General features: G+C 33.2%; 1 protein-coding gene across 3 annotated transcripts in view; it reads right to left on the bottom strand.

Moving 5' to 3' along the window:
* Positions 1–26,493, bottom strand: part of Sema3d (semaphorin 3D) — a 192,299-nt gene that overhangs the window by 16,335 nt on the left and 149,471 nt on the right. For all 3 annotated transcript variants that reach the window (XM_047561877.1, XM_047561876.1, XM_047561879.1), the window contains exons 10-17: positions 25,368–25,482; positions 24,215–24,284; positions 20,937–21,081; positions 9,873–10,095; positions 7,589–7,677; positions 5,666–5,707; positions 2,744–2,901; positions 243–307 (exon numbers count right to left, since the gene is read on the bottom strand). In XM_047561877.1, coding sequence (XP_047417833.1) covers positions 243–307; positions 2,744–2,901; positions 5,666–5,707; positions 7,589–7,677; positions 9,873–10,095; positions 20,937–21,081; positions 24,215–24,284; positions 25,368–25,482 — 907 coding nt within the window. The remainder of the gene's footprint in view (positions 1–242; positions 308–2,743; positions 2,902–5,665; positions 5,708–7,588; positions 7,678–9,872; positions 10,096–20,936; positions 21,082–24,214; positions 24,285–25,367; positions 25,483–26,493) is intronic.

The raw sequence follows: 26,493 nt of genomic DNA, 5'->3' as shown, positions 1-26,493 counted from the left end.
TAAGAAAAGAAACAAAAGCTAAAGCACAGGAATTTTAAAAGACATGTGAAACAAATCATGATATAACAAAAGGTTATTCACTTAGGCCTGTAGACAGGGGTTGATTTATAAAATCACCTATTAGCACTACACAAAATGAGATCTTATATAACAGTTGTTTGGAGTCATGAAATTAAAAAGATACACAAAGCCCAGACTTATCATTTTAATTGGGAGCAAAAGCATATTAAACCAATACTTACTGTCTTCTATGTCCCAGCACTGGGTGATTGGATCCCCATACTTCACATCCTGACGTCTAGCTCGCCTGTGGAAAGAGGATTAGCGTGATTAGAACTCTAAGCATTATAATCAGAATATAGAAAGGCTATACCTATCACTAATAGTAGCAGATGCAGAACTGTATTTGTCTTACTGCTCAATTTAAATCAGTTCAGCATTCTGGTCAATCTAACATTGATTTAAATACCACTAGTATTAAAGGCCTAATAGAACACATAGCGTTTTGCATTAAGATGATTTGAATTTTATTTAACTACTTTGACTTGACAAATGATTGAACAGAACAGGTTGTATGTAAATAGAATCCATGTTTTAGATTTATGATATGCAGGTAACTATTCTCACCCTCTTTTCAGTCAGTTATGGTAAAAGTAATATATAAGATTTTTAGTCGGTGTATAAAGAGTATACACTAATACAAAGCATTTTATGATGTGTAGATTCACAATACAGAAAGATAGTGTTTGAAACAGAGGTACACATTTGATATGGTGTGGATTGTTATGTGTTATTTCTATCTGGGAATGTGTAGCTCACGTGTTTTTTTTAGTGGTAGTAACAATAAGGACACAATCAATGGCTTTTGCATTAGGGCACATATTTTCTTTAAGGCAAAACAGTAATTATCATATATAAAAAAATTTGCTGTATCTGAAGTATGTCTTAAACTCTCACAGTATATTTTCGTTTGCTTTGGGTATTTGTTTTTACTTTAACTTTATTTTAACTGAAACAAAAACAAAGATTATACAAATTAATGGAGTAGCACATGATGTTTCAATATATGTATATGTTGTGTAATGTTTAGATCATGTTAAATGTATCTATCTCCTGGAATATTTATCTCTTCTTTATGGTAAAATATTCAAAATCCTTTCTTCTAGTTTTTTGAAATGTAAGGTCCATTATTATTATCTATAGTCATCCTACTGTGCAGTAGCCCACAGGGATTTCTTGCTCCTGTCTAAGTGTAACTTAGTACCCATTGATCAACCTCTCCCGGTCCTTTCCTGCAGCCCACTCCCCGCTCCACCACAGTCTTTGCTGCAGAGAAGTAACAACAAACTTTCTTGGAAAACTAAGGTGTTCCTCAAGGGCAGTGCTGGCCAGATGACAACCCTGTAAGATTCATCCATTGTACACATCTTTAGACTCGCACAGACATTATGCTAGGTAAGGGAAAACATCACAGTGGCATGTCTTTAAGATCAGAGACAGTCTTGGGAAATGCAAAAAGAAAAAAATTATGGTAGTATAAGGTACATAAGGTCAAGAATGTTTTTAAATCTTGGCTTCTTAAGGAACAGGGTCAATTAATCAAACTGAAGTTTTACTGCCAACTAATGAGCATTCTGGTTTTTTAGCTTCCAGAAAAGCAATCCCTGGAGACTCACTGTGATGAGTATAACCTCGGCCAAAAACTATAGCAAATGTTGGTGACTACTTACTGTTATCTTTTAATAATCATATCTACCCACTGACATTTATTTCAGGGATTTGAAGGAATATAAAATATGTCTTAACTTTAAGCATTATGTGTTATTGTACCACACATTCAGTCTGTGATCCCTAAAGTTTAGAATTTGACAAATCAGGAAAACTTCAAAAAGAAAAAGTGGTAGTAAGATTAATATATATACACCTCTTAGTTTGTTACAACAGACCTAACAAACAGCAACAAAATAATACCACACACAATGCGTTGATGTTTTACATAGAGGAAATATGCTTTTAACAATAGTTTAGAAAATAATGTTACTTAGTCTGCATCTAAAACTAATTATCATAATATATTTAACTAGTAGCGGGCATATTAATAGGCATTCGGGGTTTTTCCCAGTTATTCTGCAATTAACAACAGTGCTGAAATGAATATCTTGTAACTTTGCGGGACTTCTGCACATGTGTGAATAGTACAAATTCTTAGTTGGGAATTCTTGGCTCAAAGTAGCATTATTTGTGAGAGTACATAAAACAATGAACTATACACAGCAGGGAAACGATTGCTGTTCAAGTACATATGATGAAAGAAATTGACCAAATTAGAGTTATTAGAATAAAAATACAATTGTACCAGTCATTAGATGCACTATGAGCTATAATAATCTGCAAATTATTTGCAAAACAATAAGTATGAGTAGTGCAAAATTAGAAATAAGGTGGGAGGAAAATAGAAAAAGGAAAGTAGTGAATAAAATAATTTTAGTGGTATTTGACATAAATGAAATAATATAAACAATCTATCAAACTTTTTTTTAATAGTTCTACATTTTAGAATTCCAGAATTCTTCCTTCATAGTTTAGTATTATGTAAAACTATGGAACTATATTTTAATTTTAATATTCCTTCTAGAAACTAAGTTTTCTGCATCTTTCTCTTTAAATTATAAGACAAGGTATTTACGGGAGGTATTAATGTTATGGAAAGGGAAGATTCCTAATAACTAAATGTACTTCTTACCGTTTTGAAGTGGGTGCATATCGAGAGCATGCATTTCCATCCCAGGCACAGTAGGGGTCTCTGGCAAGGCAGCAGTCTGCACAGGCTTTCCCATAAGTGTCACATCTGTGCAAGGAGAGCTGAACCAATCCATCTTGTGAACCAATGTACAATTGTTGCTGCAAATCAGGCAAAACAAATGAATTAGAAGCATCATTCAGATGAGTCTTATGAACTTCCCCTTCTTGAACACCACATGATAGCACTAAATCTGTTTCCCTGGTGTCCTGACCATTGTAAACACTTGTGCAGAAAAGTAATGAAGAAGAGTAAAATAAGTCAATTATTTCTATCCCTGTAGTTTGAAGATGCTGATGCTGTACTGCACAGTGTTCTATAAAGCTAGAGTAAACTTGGCAGTAATTTAAGAAGTTCAAAAAACAGCTGCTAGGCTGAGGAATTAAGATGTCGAATTCTCAATAGTAGAAATTGTAGATCATATCTAGCACAGACGCTGTAGGCAAAGCTGATGCTCTTCCTCTGCCATGATTCCTTACATGAGAGATGGCTGAAGAGACTGATGAAACTTCATTCCATTTTTAATTATTTCATTTGCTAATGAAGTACTGATCCCTGAGAGCAACTAAGTTATAAGTGGGAGAATAAATATTTAGCATCACTATGAAGAAAGTACTAAGAAGGCTGAGAGATGCCACATCACAGATGAAAGTCTACAGGATACCAAAAAACCTAGGAAATAAATTCAAATTTTGAAAATTAGTCCTGAAATTGATGCACTACTCGCTATGTATACTCATTGGAGTGTCTAACTTGGTGGTAGCAGAGGGGACCAAAGGAGAATAACATGCATTAATAAGCCAGAGTCTGTAACTTCAACAAACTCATGGTCAACTCTAGGGGACCATTCCAGGCTTTAAACAGAGGGAAAACCCCTTAGAAATAGATATTAGCATAAGAAACACACTTAACCCAGTATATACATTTGCTGCCCATTAAACTCCCAGTTAAACCTTCCTTATTACTAAATGCACTGGGCAGGGTTTCCTATCAGTTTTTTTAAAATTCTTTGCAGTATTTGAGACCAGTGACCAACGTTCCTTGAAACATTCTTCACCATTTTTCTTATCCTCTCTCTGTATTTCTGCCTAAGACATTTGTATCTTCTGAGATTCCTTTCTTTGAATTAAATGCTGGATTTCTTTCTTTTCTGTTCTCATGTATTTTTCTCCTGGGAAACTCAGAAGTATCTTGAAAACAGCCAAATCAGGAGTATAGCAGTTCCCCTAAAACTACCCACCTGCCCTACCTTGGCAAGAGGAACCATCACTCATCCAGACACGCAAGACAGAAACCTGGGAGTTGTCTTTGAGATTTTGTTTTTACACCATCTGTCACCAGGTCATTTCCATGCCCTCATATAGAACCCTCTAATCTGTTTCCTCCTCTCCCTTTGCACTGCCACTGTCTTTGCATTGGTCCTTATCATTTCTCTCCTGGATTACTTTTAAGTGTCCTAACTAATTCTGCTGACTTCTGCCTTCTTTTCCAGCAACTCCCACTTCTATCATAGGACCCAATCCATCTTTCACACTGTCACACTAGACTGATCCTTCTAAAAAAGAAAATCTTATCACAGCACCCTCCTGCTTAAAATCTTTAGTGGTTTTCACATCCTTAAGATAAATTGTTAACCGTCTTGGGAGGACATGTAGGATGTGCCTAATCTTACCCTGGCTTACTTAGATTCATTTCTAGCCTCCTTCCCCCTTGAATACCCATGCCCTTGCTTCTACTTGTACATAAACTTAAAGAATCAGCTATGGGCTCTTATTTTTCACATCTTTGGAAATGTTCTCCCTTTCTATTTGGGTTATTCTCCTCTATCCCACCCTCTTCTATTTTTTTTGGTTAACAATACCCTTCATGGTTCAGGTCATTTGTCTTTTCAGTATCTTCCAATGCTCATTCTGGTTCATTTCAGGCTACCTTCTATGTATCTATTTCCATTATTACTCTGTGATCTAATAATGCTTTTTCTCAATTCTACTGTGAACTTCTGGATATTATGGTATGTCATTCATTGATTTCTATACTCTTATTGCACAGTTGTAGCCTTCTAGAAATAAAGGTTGAATGAATGAACAAATTCATGGAAAAGACCTGAAAAAGAAACCTAAATTATACCTTGCCCTAATAATTTTTCTGCCATACTAAGCAGAGTATAGTAAGATAATTTTAGCAACATCTTAATGTTGAACATGTTATCATATGATTTTCTTAAATCTCAAGGGTACACATAGAAATGGTAATGCAAGTCTAAATCTTAAATGAATTGGGAATTCAAATATCATACCAGGGAACTGTGAAATTACATTATATTATTATCATTATTATAATTAGCTACCATTTATGCCATACTTATAATGTGCTACTGTGTTTAAAACTTTGGCACAGAGCATTCCTATTTAAACTCACAACAAACATGGAAGGCTTTTCAACTTTGCTGTTGAGGAAATTGAATCTGAGTGAGAGATATGGAGTAGTGTGTTGGGCTATTTGCCACTATAGTCCATAATCTAACTCCTGCACTCCCTAGTTAAAAACCTTTTGAAGTCATTAGAACTAACATTTTACATGTATTTCTTATGAACTTGACAGAGGACATCCTCCTGAGAGTAGAAAACTGAGCTCAATTTTTAAGAGCCAAAGGAAGGGGAAAATATAGAATATTATATACAGTTCATTGGATGAACATTGTCTCCATTCTACCAACATAAGGTTGGAACAATGGTGTCTAATCAATAGTTTGATAAACAAATAATCTGAAACTTTCTAAATTATCTGCAGTTTAACTTCAAATAAACATTCATTCATGCAACTCATTACTTTCATAAATAATTTTTACACAAAATTGGAAAGTACCTGCTTCAAAGACAACTCCATGCTCAAGATGATTGATGGGTGCTGAAAATAGAAAGTAAACATTAATAAAGATAACCATTAACATTATTTTATATTAGCCGATATGTTGTTTTATCCTATACAAAAAAATTACTGAAGTCAAAGTCTACGTTCTGTTTGCTATCTTTTTCCAATGTGTTGTGAATCTACCTTAATAGAAATGATGAAAGTAGTTATTTTAAAGTATCTTGTTAAAGAAAAACAAACTAAATTTATGAAGAATTCTGCACTGAAAATTGTTCCCAGTTACTCACAAGGTTTCTACTTCTTTTAAATCTGCTTATCTTAACTGTTTCCATATAATTCAGACTAGTGTTGACAAGAACATCTCCATAATTATTTATTACCTCTTTCTGCTCTTACTTAGATCAGTGATTCAAACACTTGTTCAAGTAGCAGAGTTCTGAAAAGTTACAGTACTCCTTGTGGATGATCATATTCTTTGTAATATTATAAGATACCATGATATGAGCTAGAGCCAGTTTTACATGCAGAGAGTATGGTTGTATGCATGCAAGGTAAAATCAGAAACTTGAACATAAAAGCTATCAGAAGGAAAAAAACAGTATTAAAAATAGTTTATCATCTATCTTCTATTTATTCATTTATCACCTGTCTGTATTTACTAATTGAAAAAGAGTAGCAGATGTAAAAGATTTAAGAAAACACATAAAATAAAAATTTTAAGTAAGAAAGTTCTTTTCATAACTTCTTTTGTTATGAATTTTACAAAATGGCCAAACTCATCAAGTGATGTATATTAATTATATGTTTTTTAACATAAATTATACCTCAATAAACATGTTTTTTAAAAAAGAGGGGGAATAAAAGAAAAGAGAACAAAATATTGCATTGTTTAATCTTCACAGTGAAGCCAAAGAATTCCTCTTGACCAATGTCTATCAGCCACTGAATGAAATGTGTTCTAATGTGCTTGTGTGTTGTGGGGATTTTATTTAGGCCTCTGGGTTCATCCTTATATTTGACATCAGCCTTTCCCTTAGGAACCACCCAAGATTTTGCTTTGGTAGAGGCCAGATAGCAGGTCTTGTTCTTGTTAACTTCTTGACCACTATTATCATCACAATGTAAACAGGATCTGTGGAACCCAGCATGTTAATTAACTTGAGCCCCTCACAGTGGAGGAATCTACTCTCCTTTAAAGCAATAGATGTTTACATGGAAACAGTTTTTAAGGAACTTTTTTTTGAACAAAAATGTTATAAAATATCCAGAATATTTTTAAAAAGTCTTTCCAAGAAATGCAATTTTATTTCTAATGGTATTTTCATGAAATATTTTTAAAATTAAACTTCATTGAGGATCCACAAACAATATCACAATTCAATTGTATTGTTAAAAGTCAAAGGCATTCCCATAACCTGGAGAATTCTTCTAGCTCTACTAATTATTGGGGGTAGGAGGGATGAGGACTTTGGCATACATGAAGACTTACTATCACGTAACATATTTTTAAAAATTTCCTTACAGAAAAGCAGGGATATATGATTTATATTCTTTTCCAGTTTTCTCAAATTCAATTGGGGAAAAATCGCAAACTCAAATTTATAAAGTAGAAAAGCATCTGGATAGTAAAAGAGACCCCAGGCTTTCATTTAATGTGGCAATTTGTCTGACTATATGCTTAGAGAATGCAGTAATGAGAGGCAATCCCAGGAGTTCTCAATCAGTGGTATTCTACAGAGGAAGGTAAGTCCCATTCTTAGTTGCTTATAAAACTCTTTTCAATGCTTAGGGAAAAGAAAAAGAAGGGAACTCATTTCAAAGACTTTCCAGCAAAAGTGATGTATTAAATAGTGCCCTATAGCAAGGACTATGCAGTTTCACCCTCTTTTCTCCCTGCAACTCTGGACTAAGCCTTACCTTGAATATCTGCAACTCCTCCAGAACCACCTCTTCCATATTCCACTTCTCCTTTGAAATACTGACAACTTTTAGGACAGTTCCAATGTCTGAAAAAATACACAATTTATAATCCTGCTGTTCTACTTTAATATTAAGTATATTCCTAGAAATCTTCAAATTGCTTGTCTCACTTTTCTTTAAATGTTTTTGAAGAAATCAGATTAAACGTGACGCCTAATGTATATTTGTTTTGCCCTTCAGAATCATGATAGCTAAGAGAACATATTTATAAACAGATTATTAAAAAATACATTTTCAGTGCATATTGTTTTTCTTTTTTGGTACTAGGGATTGAACCCAGGGATGCTTAACCACTGACCCACATCCCCAGTCCTTTTATTTTTTTGTTTTATTTTTTTGTCTTGCTAAATTGTTTAGGGCCTCACTAAATTGCTGAGGCAAAAACCATGAACTCATTATAGGCCTGCACCACCACACCTGGCATTTTAGTGCATATTCTTAACAAAAGAAATATATGTGCCTAATTTAAATATTGCTTAAAATGATAACAGATAGAACAATATTTTATATCTTAATTTAATATGCTAAAGTATATTTAAAAAACTAGTTTTCTTTCTACATAGTTATCTCTATGTAATAAATATTTAATGCTTATTATAGCTAATCTACACGAGGGAAACTGCAGCTCTTCAAATATATTCTACCTTCAGAACCATTGTTAATATACCCAAAACTAAAGTTTTATTTTAAATTATTTTAATTCAACTTAAAAGATAATACAAAATTAAAAATGTAAAATGAAAACTGATGTTTAGAAAATATATCTTAAGTACATCATTTTTTATTGCAGTTCCATGTGGTAGAATGCTAGTACAGACAGACAGTCAAAAGAATACTTTGGAAAAAGAAAAAAAAAAATACCAGTTTAATTAATTTATATAAAACAGAAGTCATGGCATTGGAGTATAGGGGCATACATAATAATGTTACTACATGTACAATAGCCTGTAATATTTCATATTGTTATTCAATGATTCTAGGATCTGTGAAATACATTAACCATACACTTTAAGTGTCAAATTGACTATTTTAACATTGCCATAATTTCAGTTAAAGTTTGGTAGTACCACCTAGTGGCTGAATGATGTTTATGACAATGAACTTTTAAGCTAGGAATGAGCTTTAGATGAACAGTGCAAATTAAATGTCAAGCACATGAGGAGTAATAACAGACTCATTATCTCAAGTTCTGACCCTTAAACAGCCACTCTGCAGTCTTGGTAACATTCCTTATTTATCTGGATCTTAGAATTGCCATCTGTAACATGATCACATTTGACAATTGTGCTTGAAGGCTCTGTTTATCACACATGTGCTTCCTAAGAAACCTAACTTCTACAAAACCAATTTGATTTTAAAAGACAAATAATTCTAAAATTGTTTTACACACTTAAAAAAAACAATTCCAATAAAAATGTCTGCTTGTCAAAACCTATTAAATTTCTATTTCTTATGAAATGTTCAATCTATCAGATAACAGTGTCTAGGATGTAACACTTTTACTTTGATGATACATATTATCACTACTGCCATTAAAATTCACAATAGAAAAGTATTATTAGATAATGCTTTTTCCTATTTTTTGAGTCTCACTAAAATCGTAATGTTTCCTTCTGCAAAAAAATACATTTAACTCATTTTATAATTACCAAGTTGGCAAAAAAAATAAATAAGATGGGCTCTGAGAATCAGAGTCCACAAAATTTATTCTAAACTACAAAATTCAACTGGAAAAAAGATCTCCAAGAAGTTTCTGCTTAAAGTCTTTACAAAATAATGATCAATATTTTTGAAAAGTCATCTTAAGTCAACTAAGTCAGTGATTCTCAAACTAAGGTGAATGGAGTCCTTGGGGTATAGCTTATCAGATACCCTGGAGAGAGAGGAAAAGGTGAAGTTGGAAAATAGAGACACATTGTTATGCTCTACTAATTTAATTTTAGTTCATGGTCATTCAACAAATACGTATTGAGCACATAATCTATACTAGGCCTACTGCAACCACAATATACAAATACATTTTATAATCTCAAATAAGACTGGAGATATTTATAGTTTCAATTTAAAGCATGTGTTAAATAATTTTAAGAAACACTGACAAGGTATTGTCTAAATATTATGCATTTTGATCTTGACCAATAAATATTGTTGAAGTTTTTGTTTTCTTTATCAAAAAATGAAAAATTCCTTTGAAAGAAAGCTCAATTTAGTTTGAACTCACCTGTTCCAAGAAACATTACATCATATTGGCCATCTTCCGCAACAACATGATCCACCACTATCTGTGTCAGTCTGTAATCCACATTGATTCTCTTGAAAGTTGGTCCTCCTGCAACTGGGTATACTGCTTTGTACATCACAGGGTGCCGCTTTATGAAACTGATGACATCATCTGGGAAATCTCGTGTGGATTTAATGAGTGGGTCATAGGTTTTGCTTGGGCACTAAAAAGAAACATGAATAAGACATTGCTTATGTACCTAAGAAATTTACACTTGATTCTAATGAAGTTTTTAAGGTATATCATAGATAATTTTGAAGGAGTAATAAATAGTTAACATGAATCATATCCATATACACCTGTAAATAAGTGTAGTGGACCTCTAATATTTTTAAATCCCATTTTGCTCTTCAAAAATATTCTAAATTATATCTATATTTTCAAATTTTTTCCATAGTGAACTCTTTTCTTATGCACAATATTGTTTCTTATAAAGATTATTGTTTCTAATGAAGATACTTGGAATTTAGGTTGAAATACCTGTTAAACTTATAAATGTGAATATATGGGAAACCATTATATTCAATTTCCTTTGAGTAAAGTTAAGATTTCAGTTCAATTGTAACCATGTTTTTTAAATACAAAAAGGAACAAATCAACAGGTCACAAAAATTACTTTAGAAAGCACTTAAATAATTTGAAATTATAGTTATCTGCTTTTATTATAACTGGTGTAAAAATTATATTGGGAACAATTGAATGACTCTTCTGCTAAAGGATCTGTGAAGAAATCCTTGGGGGATTTCCCCCTTCTGTCTAAAATTGCCCCTTGTGTCTCTTTCAGAATCTGCTAAATAGCTAGCATAATCTGCCCCCTGGTGGTAAAAATTAAAAAGTCCAACTTGATAGAAATTTAATGAATTTGATGTGCCTTTATCCAAAAATAAATAAATCACTTTACAATTTGACTTTTTTTCAGACGATGTATCCTCACTTATATCCTAAATCTAATGTATATTTCAAAATACTATAATTTAGGAAGTAACCTTATAGAACAATACTGTTAATCATTTGAATTATTAATGAACTAATGAATTTCTTGGAAAGGAAAATTATAGTTAACTGATGCAGATAAGGAGAAGAAATGAGGGACATTAGAGAAAGTTTGTATGAAAAATGTCTTTTTTCTTTTTTAGTTTTCAATGAGTTGGAATCCAGTTTCCACTGATCATTTATACTAGGTACTCACTAGAATCACATCAAGACTCCAAAACATACTGCTTGCCTAACAGTATCAAAGAAGGTCATTCTTAAGGAACTGTAGACCCTGGAGATAGTCACAGTTTAAGACCCTGACCCCAAACTTCATATACATAAAAGTAGAATGACTATTAATTATAAGATATATTGAAGTTGTACTAAAAATACATGTTAATAATTTTCTATAATTAATTTGAAGTATCTACTGTTCACAAAAATATTGGATGTCTGAAGAAACTGATACTTTCTGGATATCTATTTATTTGTTCCAGGTATGTAACAAAAGGATTAGAAATATCCTAGATCATTAGCCATTTGGTACTTATTTAGTATATCCTTAACTGGATGTTGGACTAAAGATGGAAGTCTGTGTGTTTGGTCATTTTTTTTTTTTTTTTTTCCTGAAACTTAGCCTTCAGCCAAGTGGAATCTGTCAACTTGATAATGGAAGGAACCCTATATTAAATAGATTAAGCAGAGACTCAGAGTGGATATGAAGCTCAAATAATACAAAGCTCTTGGCCAATTACAGACTGCATGTTTGAGGTTTAGTCAAAGGCCACTCACAGTAGACTTACACCTAATAATGCCTGCGGTTCTATTTGGTTCATCTATCATTAAAATCAAAGCACAAGCAAGATTTTGCTTGCATTACATTTTTGAAAGAGCCCTCCAACTTAAGAAAGAAAAACCTTTTTTGATTTTGCAGTTGTGGTTACACAGTAGTCAAAATTTCAAAAGAAATAATATCATGACATACAAGCCACGATTTTTGATATCACATTTTAAATAATTAGAAATTTTAAGGTAAGAAAGTACAGCTGAATGAAGATATAAACCTTTAGCTAAGAAATAAGTATGACAATTTTCCTCAGTGCTTGCCTCTGACAAAATATAATAAATGTGTAATAAAATCTAAGAGTAAAAAAAGAAGGGAAACCTGGTTTCTATCCACTATTATAAAATGATCTTTGGAAATATCACTTTCTTGGGGCAGTTTTTCCTCATGGCATGCTGCCAGTGTTTGGATGAGATCCTTATCCTCTCCGTTGCTATGTGTGATCTCTCAGGTCCGCATTACTATGCTTGCACAAATGAAAGTGATTTGAGAAAGTTACTCCCTGAGGTTCAAGATAGGACAGTATGAACCAAACATTGTTATTTTAGTACATTCAAGCCAATGGAATTTTTGCTTTGATATCATATAGCTGTGCAGCACACAGATTTAAAATAACGAGATGCCAAACAATGTATTTAGGTAAGAGTAAAGTAGAAAAGAAAATTCCATAAAGGGAAAACATGAAGTGTAGGGAAACACTTCATGTAAAGCAGACATCATATTCAGTCATTTATCTTCCTTTAAAAATTCCTAGAAAAATTTCTTATTGCAGCTTTATATCCCAGGTTTTGAAAATTTCATGAGTTTTTCTCTGTATGTCTGTCCTTTTAATTCCTGGCTGTTAACGTAGTCTACCTGGATATCCCATACAGGGCTTTTATGTCTGCTTGCAGTTTTCTAACTTTACCTCACTTCCACCACTTTAGATCCTGTTTATAGAGTAAATAACTCAGGCAATTTATTCATGTCTCTGCTTACTGTTTTGGAAAACTGTATGATAATGTAAAATTTGAGGGGAGAGAAAAAAAAATTAAAAAGAAAGGAAAAGATTATATAAAGGTAAAAATGCTAGCATCTTGCTGGAAACATTAATACCATCACAAGAGTTGAAGAGAAAAAAGAACCTGTCTAGAAAAATCTGAGATGAAAGGGTAAACACAACAGCAACAAGCCCTGGTTCAGCGCCTATCTCCATGGCTGGCTGCCACAACTGGCTAGGTGTGATCCTATTATGCTTGGCAAATCTGCGTGTTTGTGTAGGGCCTTTAGGAGAGGAGTGGGAAGCAATGGATAAGAGAAGAAAAATGGTTTTTATCCAATGAGAGAACTTTGCCCCTTGGCAAGGCACCAGACAGCTGTTAAAAGTTTTCTCCCCCTGCTGCTTCAGGCTATTCTCAACAGGTTGCAGTTTCCCTTTAAACAGATCAGAGGAATGACTAATGTGAGCAAAGACATGGTACAAGGAAAGACTGAACCGGGCTTTCATTTTCAGCAAACTGGAAAAAAATAAACTGAATATTTAATGAATGATACGCAAAGGAAGTCTGATTCTTATTTATAGTGTACAAATGAAAATTTAGTAAATGCCACATTATCTCTGTGATTATTAGAGAGTCACCTTACAACAGATATGGGCAAGGAAAGATCCTGTCTTAAATATCAGAGATAGAAAGGCCAGGGGTAGAAGTACAGAGGTAAATCAATCCCTCTCTGTTTTTAAGATTTCTTTCACTTGCTGGAATTTCTATACTAGAAAAAGCAAAACACTAGTAAACATAGCAAGTAGACTGGAATTTGAAGAACTTCATTTTAAAGAACTATTTCCAGAAATAAAAAACTAAAAGTTGGTTGGAAAGGTTAATTCATGTCAAGAAATCAGTTGGCTCTGGTCAATTTTTATTTTTTTGTTTTTTTGGTACCAGGGATTGAACCCAAGGGTGTTTAACCACAGAACCACATCCCCAGCCATTTTTATTTTTTATTTTGAGACAGGGTCTTGCTTAGAGCCTTGCTAAGTTGCTGAGGTTGACCTCAAACTTGCAATCCTCCTCCTTTAGTCTCCCAGTTGCTGGGATTACAGTCTTGTGTCCCCAGTCCAGGCTGTGCTCTCACCATTTTACAGAAATGTAGTCTAGATCCAGTTGCAGAGGAATGACAGGGATGTTTTGTCAGACACTGTTGGTATAACCAGTTTTAGGAACTGAAATTTAGGATGCTCAGTTCTAGTCCTATCTCTGCTTTTCTTTTCTAGAACTAAATCCCTAGAAAGAAGGGTTTAGAGATATCTCCAGTAATTTGAAAGAGGTGGTTTGCTATCCAATAAAGTTGAAGGCAGTCCATTTGAACAGATATTAAGAGAAAATAAAGCTGAATTCAATATGATGAAGATGCATGAGTGATCCGTAAAAGTACGATTTCCCCGTAGTTTTATACAGATTTTTAAATTAACTAGGAAAGTCCAACTTACAGCAAAATAAAACAAACAGTAACAACACCACAATGTTAACCATATTCTTTAGATGCACAAAGGAGGGGATGGGTCAAGACACTGAGGGAACTCTTCCATCATGCGCTATATGTTTCAGTTTCCTTTGGTGAGACTATCACAGTCTAATACTATACAAATCAAGAGGAGCTTTCAATGTATAAATTCTGAATTACATGTTTTTCTTTGGTCAATTAACCTATATTTGGAAGTCAAACATCTCTTTACTACAGTAAAAGGACAATTCTTACTTAATGGGAACAGCACAATTTGTAATCAATCTTTTGACAATTTTAGATCTCCATTAATTTAATAAAGACATAAAATTCTGAGAACCATCAGCTCTCTATTGAAACAATTTATGATGTGATTATGCCAAAACTTAAGCTGAATAGTTTAGATGGAGCCTAAACTCTGAGAGAAACAGGATGCCCAAGAGTTTTGAACTTGTGGGTTCCATATGTACCTCTCACTATTGTGGATTCCATGTTCACCTCAAATCCTGGCTGTTGCAAACTAAACCAGGGTAAAAGTTGAAGATTCTCCACAAAAGTTTTAGCTGAAGCACCGTTACATAAATCCAGTCTGCTACATAGATCATTCTCAACATTGTGGATTTTTATCATATAACAGCCCCTTTAGGGTTTGCTTTTGTAGCAAAACCACAAACTCGCCTCAAGTAAAACTCAGTGATACTCCAATATGTAAAAGTGAAAAAGACCTTTCTAGCCTGGGTGGGTATGCCTGAGCCCTGGGTAGGTCCATGGCAGTATCTTTGGTAAGATGAATTTTCTAGTGGACCTGGAATCAAAAGAACCTCTAACTTCTCAATGTCTTTTACAATTCTAGAAAGTCTAATAATCTGGGGAAAATAAATAAGAACTCTTTTAACATATCTACTCACATCCTGAATTCAGGAGGTTTTATCTCAGCAGAAAAGAAGGATAATAAGAGTCCTACAAAAAAGGGAAGAAACTGTTACTCTTAACTTTTAATTTTCTTTGGAGAAAAACCCCAGTGAAAAATTATAGATGATGGGGCTTCTTGTTCTAAAACAATTTTTAAATGATTTAGAGAGGAAAGTATTTCATATTTTATATCTGGTGGTAATTAAGTTGTTTAAAATTGTTTTTGTAGAGAGTTATTAAATACAGATTAATGTAAATAAGCCTTTCAAAAAAGAAGATTTTCATTTCCATAAAGATCTGAATTCCTAAAAGAGAATTAAAGAGGGGAAAAGTTTATTCAGGGAATATTTGAGATATAAAAAGTTTTACAGAACATTTTAATGTTTTTCTTAATCAAGTTTTACAAGATATTCTTAATCAAGTTCTGTTGATCAAGTTTTACAGGACATTTTAATATTTATTTCCTTTTTTTGTCCCACTAACAGAATAAATAATATTCAGAAATAAATCATGGAAGGGCAATAAGCCGGGAAAAGGAGGTTTTGATATTTCGTGTGTCTTGCAGTTTCTTTCTCCATGAAAAGAAGATTAGACAAAAGAAAACCAACCATAGCCCCTATACCAAACTGGAGATGGGGAAGGATTTAGAAAGAACTGAAAATGAGCATTTCTTTTACGTGTCTAGGGTCAGATGTGGAAGATGCAGAGCTAGCGCAAGAAGTCTAGTCTTTACATACTCTTTCCAGGATGCTTTTACCACATCCTGTGTTCCTTGAAATATAGTTCTGCTTCAAATTTTTGAACCAAAAAACTCATTAGAATTCTTACACTACTTGTACCACTTTTTAAAAAATATCTACATGCAAAGAAAGAACAGGTCTTACTGGTGTTTAAGCTACTCATAGGAGTTGCAATGTATCTATCATTCACCAGTATCCGCATAGGGATACATGGGTTTGGTACCTTATAAAAATAAGTAAAATAAAGTTGTCCACCTACAACTAAAAAAAAAAAATTAGAAAATATAAGTGAATTGTTATTTTTACTAAATTAGACACTTAAAAAGATCAACAACTATGGCAAAATGTTTCAAGAGTAGTGAAACATATTTCATAAATATTTAAACTTCAAAATTATGAAATTAATGATAGTACCTATTACTACCTCTTTCAGACCCTGCCCCCATCAAATTGAGATAACCATGTGTTTTGATCCATAAAAGTAAAGATAAAAAACTTCACACTTAAACCAGCAAACATGTAGAAGGAAATGGAATTAAGAAGTGAATTGTAAGGCTGGGATTGTGGCTTGGTGGCAGAGTGCTGGACAAGGATGTGTGAGGCCCTGGATTCAGCACCATATAAGGATGTGTGAGTCCCTGGGTTCAGCACCATGTAAAAATAAGTAAAATAAAGGTATTGTGTCCACCTACAACTAAAAAAAAAAAATTAAAAATATGTGGATTGTTATTTTTACAAAATTAGACTTTTATAAAATGTCAACAACTATGGCAAAATGTTTCAAGAATAGTTAAACATGTTTCATAAATATTTAAACTTTAAAAACAAGTGTTAGGTTGGAATTTAGGCGACTGTAGGGGGCAGAGCAGAGCAGCTGAAACAAAGGCCAGCCCCCCAAATGGTGACTGATCAAGTGGGCTAGAAAATTCCACTGACCCTTAACATCCACCTGTCACTCAGCAGGACCCCCTCCCATTCCGGCCTATAAAAACCCTGGGCAGCCAAAGCCCTGCACGATTTTCTCTGGGTCCCTACTTGAGCTGAACGTGGGGTCTGGGAATTTCACCCGAGAGCCAAATTCCAATAAAGCTTGTTCCGGCCACTTTCTGTCCAATTTTATTTGGCCACTAACCTTGCCCCCCGAGCTTACAAGTACTTTCTTCTCACTTTTTTGATAAGGGAATGGTTTAAAAACATGAACTCCCTTTTGAAAAGATATCAACTACTATTTTACATTTATGTATAAATCTTAAAAATTCCTTGACAACACAGAATAAAACTAAATAATAAAACTAACGTATTAACTTGAAACTGGGGTAGATTATTTCCAATGAATCAACAATCAAACCTGAACTCTGCCTTCACAAATCTTCCCCAGATTCTGAGTTTTCTAGCCATCTTAGTTTTGTCCTGACTTCAATTTAGTGTCCATATCTGAATTATACTTCTTGCTTTATGATGGATTCTTCCATATTTCATTTCACTTGGAAATTCATATTACCAAACCCAGTGAGTCAACAACATTGATAAAGTCCACCTGAATAAAATATGATATGATCAGACTCTAGATTTGGACACCAGAGGGCAGAAGAATAACTTGAAGTGAAGGAATTTTGTAAATGTATCTTGTGAATTTTCAGACCTAATAAAATTGTAGAGCATCATGGTAAGGCTCGGAGTTTAGGTTTGACTTTTGGTTAAACAAAATACAGTATTCTGTCAAAACCAAAAAAAATGAAAGTAGGTGCAGCATGCGACCATGCTTGCAGTATTTAACTGAGTAATAATTTCAGCAGAAGGTCACTTCTGGGAGAACCACTTAGAACTCAATCTTAGTAGCAACACCGATACAGATATTGCGAAAGCAAAGGTGATTTTAAAAAATAATGTATTTTAAAAATTCAACTTAAGGGTAAAATAATTTTTAGTAAACATTCAACCAATTACAGAGAAAACAAATTATTCGACAATGCTTTGTTAAAGTAAGATGTATTCTTCTGCATCATAATAGAAAGATGACAAGTGTAGGAAGGTTTCATAATGGCACTGCGACACCTGTAGACAATAGCTCGACCCCAGAGACACAACATAGGTTCAGTTTGATTGTTTTCATTTCTTTGAAGGTAGAACAGGACTTATGATTTGGAGGTAGGTAGATCCAAATGTAATCCCAGTCTTACCACTTCACAAACTATGAGACCATGAACATGCATTACCCTCATTGGTCTTTTTCTCAACCACAAACATGAAATAATACTCATGCTATGATTTTTTCTTAGGAATGTAGTGAGATAACATGTGTTTATCACTCCAAGTCATAAGGAATGTTCAATTATAATTCATTACTAAAATTTCTGAATGGGAGGAAATACAGAGTAGAAAGAATCACTGTTTTGGGTGCCTTAAATAAAGTACAGATGAGAGAGAATGGCAGGAGACGATATAAAAATAGATGCAATTAATTTTAGGTAGGACATTCAAGCACTACAACTACAGGTGAATTTTAGAAAATAAATGACTTATCACAGAATATTACAGAATAGGGAGAGAATACCTCCCCCCCACCCCCAGAAAAACTCCAACCATATCCCTTTTCCTTCTGCTGTTTATGGAAACATGATATTGGGGAAATTACTTAATTATTCTTAGTAGCAACAATTATATAGGTATCAGATTCCTCCTGTATAAAATGAGGGTGAATTATGTAGTCTCTATCATTCACTCCAGCTCTTACATTCTCAATTTTTACAAGTGTAGTCACTTGATACACTGTGAAACACAATTTCACTGATTTTATGAATGTAACTATTTAAAATGGTAAAGTTCATTTAGGAAAAGCATGTTTGTGTAACAGATTTTCACATCAGATATATGATGTTTCTAACCTCAACATCAGCATTCCAAATAAAAATATAATGTAGAAGCAGAATAATAGCATAAGCAAATAAAATGAAATATTATTTAAAAGTGACCAAAAAAAGTAAGGAAATAAAGGGGTTACACATCTATGAACTATTTTAGATATTTCCAAATTTGGTTATAGTGATTTTGAGGGTTCAGCAGCAAAGACCATCATGTTTAACATAATTCTCCCTCATGAAAAACACTCCTCACTAATATTTATGTTGTCTGATTTTGGGGGACACTTATTGTCACTTTAGAGAACTGGCTGTGTACTTTGGAGGGTCTTATAAAATATGAGTTCTCCTCTTTAAACTGTGTACAATATTCACACCTCTTCCAGTCAGGAGCTGGGAAAATGGCAACAACAACCATCTCTGTAACATCGCGAGTGCACATTAGCATTTCTAACTTACATTATAATTGGAAAGTAGTGTAATCTTAAAGCATCATAGGTAATTATTATGATTTATTATTTTCCATTTCTGAGTATTATAGGACTCAACTGCTGTGTCTATGTATGCAAATAATTTGCTGTAATTAATATGAATGATTTAAGCCCTGAATTCTTTCTCCAGTAGAATCCAATAATTGGGGAAAACATTTGTAATGGCCTGAATTAAAATGAGGATCTCAAAAAGATATTGTGATTCCTAGGTTCATTGCAGCACTCTGGAAACAACTAAATGCACATCAACAAATTAAGGAATAGTGAAAAGGTGAGAAAAAGAAGGAAGTTTTATGCTATGCAACAACATGAATGAAACTTGAGAATGCTAAGTGAAGTAAGTCATTCACAGAAAGACATGATTCCACTCATGTGAGGTATGGATACAGCTACATTCACAGAATCAAAGCATGCAATGGTGGTTACCAGGGTTTAGGGAAAAGGGCAAGAGGGAAGTTACCATCCCATGGATGCAAAGTTCCAGTTAACTAAGATGAACAAGTTCTGCAGCTCTGCTGTACAACATAGTACCTGTAGCCAAGATTAATGTATCATACACTTAAAAATTTAAGAGGGTAGATCACAGGTTAAGTGTTTTTGTTACCATCTTTTAAAAAGAGGTAAGACAAGAGTGAATTCTGAAAATCACAATATTATTTGAAAAAATATTTCCACAAAAGAGTGATTACATCATAATCAGGCCAAAAAACAACCCTGAAGTGGATTTATATGAATGAATTATAAAAGGAAGAATTTAGTGTGGCTCCAAAATTGTTACATAACAGGAAGTTGGAAAGAGAATTCAGAAAACATAACCACTAGTTATTTCCTCCTTAGGAATAAACATATGAAAAGGCAATATTAAGTAGAATTTGAAAGGTTAAGTCAAAATTTTTCTCAGATTTTGATGATTATTTTATACCCGTTGGTAGAAATATTGAGAAAAAAATACTAAATGAAAAAAAAAAAAGTTATTTTCCTTTTAATATTAAGTCAGCCAATCCTGAATTATTTAAATAATTTCAACTATTTTAATTCTATCACAAAATGAAAAATGTCTTCTGCTTATAAGGTACAAATAGCACTTCAAATTCAGTTGTTTTTCTTTTCAAACAAATGCATAAATTATTATCTGTGCTTTAAACATGATTTATACTAATTGAAAAGAATTTTGAACTCAGGGTTCTTTAAAATCTCCTCCTGTCTAAGAAATACATACAACAAGGTGCAACAAAATAAGGAAAAATTAATACATTACAAGAAGGAAGGTAATTTAAATGGGCCATTATAACTGATGAAGTCTTTTCAAAGTAGAACTGGAAACTAGAAGATTTTTTAGCTATATTTGCAGCTATATGTATAGGACAAATACTTATTTGTCCTTTCCATCTAATTTAGAGTATTTTTCATTTTAGATAACTAAATCATTTTAATGAGTCTATAGACATTAAAGATAAACTCGACATTGGACTATAATCCACTCATTACAATGTAGTTCATCATTTCCCGTAGTACTTAAAATTCTCATTCAAAAGAAATATGTTCAGATGGAGGACAGAAATGCTAAAACATCACTGGAAATAAATAACAGCTATTTAAAAATCAACAGCCCATGTTGCTGTGGGAATAGTTAAGTTTATAATAGAATTAGGAATTGAATATGGGGTTAGAAAAATAATTCAATTGTTAAGTTGGATACATACTGTGCCAGGTCGGGGATATGGAATTCTTCCATCATACTGCACCCAGCGATGGTCTGCACTTTCCTTATGAGCATATGGACCATTAAAAACTGCTCTGATGTCAGCCATGCTATATACACAAACAGCAGAGCCTTTGAAGATGGAGCTGAAAGAAAGCAACATGATTCAGTCATTCACAACCATCCAGTGGGCCTTTATTGTGCACATACTGCAACCAGGAGCTATGGGGACAAATAGGTTTGGCACATTCTATTTGACAGGTGAAGCAGAAAAAGTGTGCCTATGTTCCCAAGGAGCTTGTGGCCAAGAAGTCCTGACAAATAGGTGATAATAAGTCTATTGCTGGTAAGTAAGTTAAGCAAGCACATGGATGGGTACCCAGGCCATGGCTGCCAGGTAAGTTTTTAGGGAGGAATTAAGGTCTGAATTGAAACTTGATAGATAAATAAAATTATCTATAAAAACTAGATGATAGAGAATAATTTGCAGGAAAGGATACTGTGCTTGTTCATATATCCTTCAATTTTATTTGAAGTTATTATAAACAGATTACAATATAAAGAGTTTACAATATAAAAAGTTATATCTCAATTTTAAAATAGTAATAATTTGTTGAATTATAATCATCTCATTTACCTTCCTTTTTAAAGTGAATGTTCAATTTTGTTAGGCAAAATAAGTCAAACTCAGAAAGTCAAGGGTTCTATGTGTTTTCTCCTATGTGGAAGCTAGAGAGGAAAAAAGAAAGAAAAAGGTGGCAGGAGAGGGATCTCATGAAAATTGAAGGGAGATCAGTAAATTAAAGGGATCAGGGGGAGAGGTGGGGAGGAAAGGAGAAATACTGGGGAATGATACCAGCCAAATTAGGTTATTAATGTTGTGTATATACGAACATGTAGCAACAAATTGCGCCATAATGTACAATTGTGATCCAAAAAAAATACCGAAAAAGTACTGTTCATCATAAAGTTCACATGTTAAATAACTTATTTAAGGTTTTTATTCAACTGATTTTTAAAATGTTTAATCATTTTTCCTTTTGCTACCTGAATTAAGCTTTTGAATTATAGTTACTTATCTGATACTTAATTATAATTACATAGTCTCAGAGATAGCATTTAAGAGAAGCTCCATAAGAGTTATACAAAGTTTTGCACACTAATGATAAAAACTGTTAGCACACATCAGATAATTCTTTTTTATTTTCCTTCTGGAAGTTACAGAACATTTTCTTTAAATTTCTTTGAATGATTTCTTTCAGTGATTCCTGTTATTAAAAATGAGATCACCCTGTATGATCTAAGAAACTTATCACCTCAGCATTGCACAAACAAGCCAACAATTCTCTAGCATGAGTAACTCAATTATTAATATTCTTGGAATGACATTAATGGGAAACATCGGGAGGTAACGGTAAACAGGCAGTTAGGAGAGAACTAGCAGCTAAGAAGAGAGGTGACGTTCCCATAAAAATCACACATCTGCTATGAAATCTTAAAAGAATAATGCATCATGCTTAATGGCATTGGCATTATTGCAGGCTAATTATGTGTTCTCACTTGACAAAGACACGACATAGGTTCTGACATTACCTCAGTCTTCAGAGCACCACTAAAAATAAAATAACGAAGAACACCAAGAACAGAAAGCTAACTTGTAACTTCACACTCTGGGTGGGCAGAAACTTGATAGGAAAAAAATAAAAAAGAACTATCTTGGGGCTGCATTTCCCTGGCACATATCTGTGTCTTGTGTATGAAGTACACATTGACTTCAAAGAAAGTTCTCCGAAAGGAAAGGTGCCAAGAGATCTAGGGCTGAGATAATTGAGTAACTACAGGCATTTTCTCTTTGTGAAAAATTTTTCCCCTTGTACTGGGGATTGAGTACTGTACCACTGAACTACATCCCCAACCATTTTTATTTTTTAATTTGAGACAGTCTTACTAAGTTCCTGAGGCTGGCCTTGAGCTTATGATCCTCCTGCTCAGCCTCCTGAGGTGTGGGGTATAGGCGTATGCCCCCATACCCGGCAGCCTGCATATTTTTATATTCATAGATAGAATAATAGAAATATGGATTCCAAACTAGCAGGTTCTTAAGTTGTCTTCTTTATTCTCATGCTTAAATATTTACTTCATTTTATAATCAAATAATATTTTGTTTTCTGATATATTCTGAACCATTATAGAATTTCAGTTTGTGCAGAAGGTATTATGAACTAAATAAATATGCCACAAAAAGGAAATCAAACTAAAAAGTACAAAATACAAAATAGTTTAAGAACTTGTTCAAAAGGAGGCAGTAAAACCAAACAATATCAATACCTCCAATTTCTCCAATACTCATGTCAACTTACATTAAGAATGAAAGTAGAGTTTGGAAAGAGTGAAAAATATTTCCAAGGACACAAGCAGTAACATATCACAGAGGCGAAAATACACTTTGAACACTGCAAACGTAGGTTACTCATGAAATAAAATAAAGACGGTAGAGATCACATCTTCTTTGAGAAAGCTTTTTAGATGCTAGTACAACTTTAAGGAAGTCACAGAGTCTTGATAATACATGTAAGACAGCATTAATCAGAAAGAAGACAAGAATGCAGGGATGAAAATTAGAAAACCCTCTTCTGTTCTAGTCCTACTGTTATTGTTAACTGGCTGCTCTTCTTAGGGTGGGTAAAACCAACTTTTGTTGCTAAAGCAGTAACGCCATGACATGGTCCTAACATCCACTCTCTCATTGTTTTAGGTAGCAGGATGTACAAGTAAGACATCTTGTGATGTGATGAGAATCAAGTCAAGAGAATCCCATTCATGATTATTTATAGCTTCACCAGTGAACTTACTCATTTCTTTAGTATTATGTCTATGCCTGTAAGTTTGAAAGTATTTATTATGAATAGCATATGCAGACACCTTTTGTACCTGGCAATTTGATGATGAGAATTCATCTGAGATATAGTTGTTTACCTGTGGAAGAGCATGTGCTAGGGTGCACGACATGTAGCAACAAAGGTCAAGAAACCAGGAATGTACAGAGGGCTGCTTAAGTAACTGTGGTGACATAGGGCTGCTATTCTGGTTTAAAAAGAACAAGGAAAGTTTTTATAGGGATATTGAAAGATTTTTAAAAAAACACTGAGTGAACAGGTAAGATGGAAAAAATGGCATGGCATGTTACTATAAAGAAAGAGACAAAACTCATATAACTATAAGGGTTTACATACATATAAAAATTCTCTAGAAGGATTAAAGGCATTTTGTTGCACATACCTTGTTGTGGTAAAGACGCCATAAACTACAGGATTTCTTTCATCTCTTGTGGAGAGTAAATAAATATCTTCTATTAATGGAAAAAATAATTATTTAGTATATTTTTATTTTTTAATATTACATATTTTTTTAAATAATACAATATCTCTGAAACTCTAAACAGTGTAAAAAATTAAGATAACAGTGTACTATACTATCTCTTAAGAAATTAAGGGTAAATGCAAAGCTTATATAAGAAAATAAATTAAGGGTAAAAGTGTTCTCTCTAGCTACGTGATATAGAGTTGAACATTTAACCTCTTAGTTGTTTACTTCAATCACATACATGAGGTGATCCAATTGATAATCGCTGACTGTTTCCAATTAGCAGGATGTGATTTCATATAAAATAAAAACCAGAAAAAGGAATTTTTTCCCCTCTAGTACTCCAACATTGTCAACTTAGTAATTAAATTACTTCTTCAGTAACAATATGAAAATATTGTTTGTGTAATTAGCACAATCTTGACGGTAGATTATTGGTAAGTAATATTTTGTAAAAGAGTAAGAGGTGAGTGTACTTATAAACAACATCAGAGATGGCCCATGAATATTGAATATGTACTTTAATAGTATAAAAAACATAATAATGAAATAATGGATGATATAAATAGTTATTTTTACACTGATGGCAAAACAAAAACAAGTTTGAGTAGATAAAAACTAATGATGTTTAACTTATATAAAATGAAAATGTTCTTTCTAGAATGAGCTTTGGGCAGAATGGAGAAATGAAAAGTCTCCCAGTCTGTCCAGCAGAGGGCATCCACGGAATGAGGAATGAGCTCTTCCTCCCTGAAGAAAGTGGCTCCCATCAAAGTGAAAGGCTGCAGGAGGGATGGATTGATTTTGTGCTTTCAGGACTTCACCAACTTTCCAGGACTCTTACAAAGAGAGGAGTTACTTTATGTAACTCCAGGCCTAGACCACCCCATGTGCCTTGCGTCCAGATCTAAAGCACCCCATGTGCTTTGTGTTTGCAAACTTAGTAAGAACCACTCCTGCCGAGTTGTGCTGAGTTACATATAATGAGGTATTTGGGGCTAAAATATAACAAATGATGAATTACTTAATTAGGTAGACTTTTTCAAGAAAGAAGGAACATATGACTTACGAAGCTCATCAAAATAAGTATCTGCCCCATCACTTCCAGGAATGGAACAAACCAATCTGGCCTTAAGAAAAGTTGTCCATTTGTTGATCAAGCTGCGTTGTCCTCCTACATCATTCTGAAAAATGGAAAACAAAAATAAAGGCAAAATTTCACCAACTGAAACTGATAGCTATTACAGGTAGTACCTTATTAATGCTATTGTTTAGAAAGACACAGATCCTGGATATTTAGTCTTTGAACTTCCAAATAAAGGAAAAATCAGTTTTTTTTCTTCAACCAAAGGCAATTTTCTAATGGTTAAATGAATGCCATGAAAGCAAAATAACTACTGAATGAGTAGATGCCTGCAAGACTCTAGCAATTAAGGCAGGCTTGGAATCAAGTCCTATGTCTGCCAATTTTTTCTTCCATGACCTACAAAAGACTAATTTCTCCAATTCTCTGTTTTCTCATCGATAAAATATGATTAACGCTTTGCAATGCAGTTATTTTGAAATCAAATAGAAAAATTCATATAAAATGTTTAGTATAATGCCAGGCAACCTGAGCACAATAAATGCTAGCACTGATTGTTATTATTTCTATGATTAAAAAACATTTCCAGCTTTTAGAAATATGCCTCTGTATAAACTTGAAAATAGTCTTTACCAAATTTAGTGAATTTCTAAATAAACATCAAGGTGATATAAACATATATAATTTATGATCTTTTAAAAGATATTAGCCTATATTTTCCTTACTGTTTTTTGCTCTGAAATATTTTATTTAAATGTTTCCTTAGGCATTTATCCAAACATAAACATTTTAATCAATTAAATAGAATAAGCAGAATTGGGCTATTTAATAATCCAGCAAAAAGATGTATTTCTTATTTTTAAATTAATGTGTCCCTGTGAACATTTAATTATTATAATTTTCCATTTACTTGACTCAGCCAACCCTGTTATTCTTATAATAAAAGGGCAAGACTGGTTCATGGATAAATATATAATGTATTCAATTTTAACTTTAAAAAGTTGCTCTTGGAGCCACTTTTTGCATTAAATTTATTTATATTTAAATGCTATACAAAATTTATTATCCTTCAATTACATTTTGTTCTATAAAGTTAATGAAAGTTAACCAT

The sequence above is a fragment of the Sciurus carolinensis genome, chromosome 8 (genome assembly GCF_902686445.1).
Source record: "Sciurus carolinensis chromosome 8, mSciCar1.2, whole genome shotgun sequence".
Lineage (NCBI taxonomy): Eukaryota > Metazoa > Chordata > Mammalia > Rodentia > Sciuridae > Sciurus > Sciurus carolinensis.
This window is presented reverse-complemented; position numbering and strand designations above follow the sequence as displayed.